This window comes from Salvelinus sp. IW2-2015, unplaced genomic scaffold (genome assembly GCF_002910315.2).
Source record: "Salvelinus sp. IW2-2015 unplaced genomic scaffold, ASM291031v2 Un_scaffold2234, whole genome shotgun sequence".
NCBI classification, from domain to species: Eukaryota; Metazoa; Chordata; class Actinopteri; order Salmoniformes; family Salmonidae; genus Salvelinus; species Salvelinus sp. IW2-2015.
The window spans coordinates 44,396-49,494 of record NW_019943564.1 but is presented as its reverse complement, the minus strand read 5'-3'; the positions used below and the strand labels follow the sequence as shown (position 1 = coordinate 49,494).

The following is a 5,099-nucleotide window of genomic DNA, read 5'->3' as shown; positions in this document are numbered from 1 at the left end:
AATTTGGCCCAACAATTGTTTACAGAGAGATTATTTCACTGTATCACAATTCCAGTGGGTCAGAAGTTTACATACACTAAGTTGACTGTGCCTTTAAACAGCTTGGAAAATTCCAGAAAATGTGGTCATGGCGTTAGAAGCTTCTGATAGGCTAATTGACATAATTTGAGTCAATTGGAGGTGTACTGTGAATGTATTTCAAGGCCTACCTTCAAACCCAGTGCCTCTTTGCTTGACATCGTGGGAAAATCAAAAAAAATCAGCCAAGACCTCAGAAAATAAATTGTAGACCTCCACAAGTCTGGTTCATCCTTAGGAGCAATTTTCCAAACGCTTGAAGGTACCATGTTCATCTGTACATAGAATAGTATGCAAGTATAAACACCATGGGACCATGCAGCCGTCATACCGCTCAGGAAGGAGACGCCTTCTGTCTCCTAGAGATTAACATACTTTGGTGCGAAAAGTGCAATCAATCCCAGAACACAGCAAAGGACCTTGTGAGATGCTGGAGGAAACAGGTACAAAAGTATCTATGTCCACAGTCAAACGAGTCCCTATATCGACATAACCTGAAAGGCCGCTCAGCAAGGAAGAAGCCACTGCTCCAAAACCGCCATAAAAAAGCCAGACTACGGTTTGCATTGCTACCAATAGCTGGGGATCAAAGTTTCCTAATTTCCCCAAATTTGAAACCCTTTTTCAAGGTTTCAAAGACCTCTCTGTTGAGAATAGGCTCCCCGTCCTGTTGGGGGAGGACGCAGAGAGCTGTGGGTTGGCAGCGCACTACATTGCYGCCTGMCATAAGATGAGGGACAGTGTCTGACAGACCAACCAACCTGCACATGTYCTCTATGCCTTTGTTATTGTTATCGTCCATTGTATGRTTATTTTAACCCTTGATTATTGCTGTCACTGTTGTCCCGTTGACAATATTGWTTACCAAAGTAAACTTTGGCAATATGTACATTCTTATGTCATGCCAATAAAGCAAATTTAATTTAATTTAATTGAGAGACAGAGAGAGAGGGGAAGAGAGAGAGAGAGAGAGAGGGGGGAGAGAAAGAGAGGGAGACAGAGAGAGAAGCAAGAAAGAGACCATCTCGGCTAACTGGTCTCTGATCACCACTATTCTATCTCTCTCTATGATACATACTTGGCTGACCCTGACATTGTGCAAGAAACAGTAGACCTACAGATGAAGGATCTTAATTTGATCACTATTTCCTTGCTGAGAATTGTCCTGCAGATGAGCTTTGTGGTGATATAAATTCACTGAAAACACTAGTGCACGGTTATATTAAGAATATTGCACTTAGTATTGCATCATGTAGCCTAACGAACCAATCAAGCAACATTATGGACTAAACGTTCAAATCCTGTTGCTGCAGGATTATTTTGCTGTGACAAAATAGGTCTAATTAAGATCTTACATCTGTAGCAATCCCAAATACCTATGTTGTGCATGTCTACGAAACCATATGGGTTCCACACAGTCATTATTTCTCCATGCCGCAATAGATCATGATGAACTGTATTTAATATACCCTGCATTGCAGTTTGGTTAGAGAACTAAAGTCAAATGTATTTCTCTTCGCAGTATTTTTATTGGTTTAGTAGCATCTSATTTCAAATCTTTATATTTTCTAACTGACTTGGAAATTATTTTTCGGGCAAAAATAGTATTTGTGATGCGTGCTCAAAGCCAGACGTATATAGACCGTTGAGTTTTACAGTGTGTTCGGGTCATCTTGTACAGTTGTCGGATCTTAATTCGATCTCTCTTCCTGCACTGCAGGAAATGCAGATGAGCTTCATGACTCATATAAATTCACTGAAAAGCCACATTAACACACAGTTACATTATCAGTATTGCACTTTTCATGTAGTCTAGTTTTGGCCAGCTAGTAGCCTAACTGCCGATCAAGCAACTTTATGGACTCAAATCCTGTTGCTGCAGGATTATTTTTGCTGTGACAAAACCGGTCAAATTAAGATCCTACATCTGTACAAACATTTCACAAATATGTAAACAACGTCTATTCTTTATTTCCAAAGTTTGCGTTATGAAAATACAAGAATAATAAGAGACTTATATTAGTAGACTGTAGTAGACACACTGAAAAGACTGATATTAGTAGACTGTAGTAAACACACTGAAAAGACTATTATTGGTAGACTGTAGTAGACACACTGAAAAGGGGCTCATAAAGACAAAGGAAAATCTGGTAATTTAAGAACACTCTTTATTTTGTATTGCACATTGTTTTGTGACCAGAGGAGATTGATATACGTTGGTATCTATGGCAACCATGTAGTTTAAGTACGTATAATACAACGAATAAGATATTTTAATGACATTTGTTCAAATGAGTACGAATGGTATAAATAAGAAATCTTTAAAAAAAAATATAGCATTTTGATGCTGTTCATCAGACCACAGACTTAACATAATTCCCAACCTTGAGACTAGTTGTAATCTCACAAAATACTGACTACTATATAAATACTTGTTTAATTACATACATACAGTAAATACATATATGAAAACGATTTAAATATGTTTCTATATATAAAAAGTAGAAGAAAGTGAGCATGCATAAACATGAAGTTGGATAGAGAGCACTTGGACCAAAGGCCATTGCAAAGACAGGAGATGAGCTCTCTAGTACATCTCTATGTGCATAAAACATCTGGCCTAGAGGTCAAAGGTGAGGTCAATCATTACACATAACCATTGCTCCATGTCTGTTCTCACTCTCTATCTATCTATCTCGGTCCGTCCCTCTCTCCCCCTCTATCTCTGGTTCAATGACACTTCGGTTTCTCTCTCTCCCTTTCCGTTTTTCACTCTCTCTTTTAAAAAAAAAATATATTTTACCCAGAACACAAAGTTCCAAAGTCTAACGTTATGACATTGCCTATCTCACCATGTCACTATCAAGTATGATCAAAGTAGGATGCATGTACAATGAAAATGTATCTGATTCTGATTTTTTTTTTAAAGGCCACGTCATCTAATCCGATTGAACTGATACTGCATGGCAGATATAGTCGGAGGATAAATTCCTCGATGGCAAAGCGAATATAGTCACCATTACGTTGAATGTGAGTGTGTTGACTGTTAACATTTGGTGATGCACTTTGAAAGACTATGTTTCGGGCGCCTAGCTACTGTTTGTCTCTGGCCAGCACCCTGTATGAAATATTAGTAGAAATATTGAAAACCTTATAACCAAAAAATCCATGTGTCTGTCACACTGACATGCTGTTCCCCTTGGTACGGTCCAAAAGCTAGCATTCAATATCACATCTTCACTCTTAGAACAAAAAAGTGTTCTCTAGAACCCAAAAGTGTTCTTTGGCTGTTCTCGTAGGAGAACCCTTTCTACCTGGAACCAGAAAGGGTTCTCCTACGGGGACACCCGAAGAACCCTTTTGGAATTATTTTTCCTAAGAGTGTAACCCTCCCTTTTGCCTAAGGAAAATCCTAAAGGACGATATATTCTTAGGAACATCTTAATAAGGGGTTTGTTAAAGATGCTTTAACCCTGTCATATTAGGCTAAAGCTTGCCCTTACCAGCATGTCATCCGCTTACTTTGGTAAAGTCAGAAAGATAGAATGAAATATAACAATCCCCTTTGCCTAAGCGAAATCTTAAGGAATATATATATTTTAGGTATACCTTAACCCTTCCTTTAAGATATGTTAACCCTTCTCATACTTCAGCTATACCTTATGAATACACAGGTTGTTTTGCATAGATAGATGTCAAGCCACATAATGTCTGCATGTTTGGCTATGTAGAGGAGAGGGAGGGTATGTCCATGGAGAACAGATTGGGAAAAATGTTGGGAGCGTTACTCCGTCTTCTCTTCTAGGACTTAATGGGTTGGCTGAACATGCAGTGGCCACCCCTGGAGAGGAGAGGTCATCCGTTTACCAAGTTACCACACCTGGGCAACACCTGGGGTCATAACTAATCATACGTTACAGTACCAATAGGTACCCACAACCTGGGCAACACCTGGGGTCATAACAAATCATACGTTACCAAGGTGCTCACACCTTGGGCAACACTCTGTGGGTCATGAACTAATCATACGTTAACGCCCAAGGTGCCACACCTGGGGCAACACCTGTTGGGGTCATAACTAATCATACGTTACCAAGTGCCACACCTGGGCACACACCTGTGGGTCATAACTAATCATACGTTATCAGTACCAGGTACCACACCTGGGCAACACCTGTGGGTCATAACTATCTAATCGTGTTACCAAGGTGCCACACCTGGCAACACCTGTGGGTCATTAACTAATCATACGTTACAGGACCAAGGTACCCACCTGGGCAACACCTGTGGGTCATAACTAATCATACGTTACCAAGGTGCCACACCTGGGCAACACCTGTGGGTCATAACTAAATCTATACATTACAGTACCAAGGTACCACTCTGCTGCTGCATGACTCAACTACATTGTTGACTTGACCTTGTCTTATTTGTCTCCAGAATTTCATGTATGAAAGTAGATTCTTGCCCAGTATGTCAGTCAGGCAGTTCTGCCATTTGTCTATCTTCTTTTGTGAAACAGGGGTTAATGTCTCATAAAAGATTCCCATTGACTCGCTTTTCATTTTAATAGAGCAGAACAAAAAAAAAAAAACATGTTGTTGATTCATTAAAAAAAAAAATGTATCTACTGTCCTCCTCTCTCCTCCAAACCCCCTCTCGTTCGCCTCTCTCTCTCTCTCAACCGCCGTCTCTCTACCCCCTTCCTCTCTCTCTCTCTCAACCCCTCTGGCTTCCTCCCCTTTACCCTCTCTCCTCAACCCCTTCCTTACCCCTCTTCTCTCTCTCTCAACCCCCTCAATCTTTCACCTCTCTCCCTCTCTCTCTCTCCTATGCGTCAAACCCCCTGCTCAGTCTCTCTCTTTCAACCCCCCGTCTCGTGTTACCCCCCCCTCTCCTACCCCCTCCCCGTCTCTCATCCCTCAAACCCCTCGCTTACCCCCTCCTCTCTCTCTCAACCCTCTCTCCACCAACTTCCCCTCTCTCCTCTCCTCACCCTCTACTCTCACCCCTCTCTTACC

General features: G+C 41.1%; 1 protein-coding gene across 1 annotated transcript in view; it reads right to left on the bottom strand.

Moving 5' to 3' along the window:
• Positions 1 to 3,250: 3,250 nt before the first annotated feature.
• Positions 3,251 to 5,099, bottom strand: part of LOC112073345 (liver-expressed antimicrobial peptide 2) — a 4,692-nt gene continuing 2,843 nt past the window's right edge. Inside the window, exon 3 of the mRNA XM_024140661.2 lies at positions 3,251 to 3,919. Within this exon, the coding sequence (XP_023996429.1) occupies positions 3,880 to 3,919 (40 nt within the window). The 3' untranslated portion in view covers positions 3,251 to 3,879. The remainder of the gene's footprint in view (positions 3,920 to 5,099) is intronic.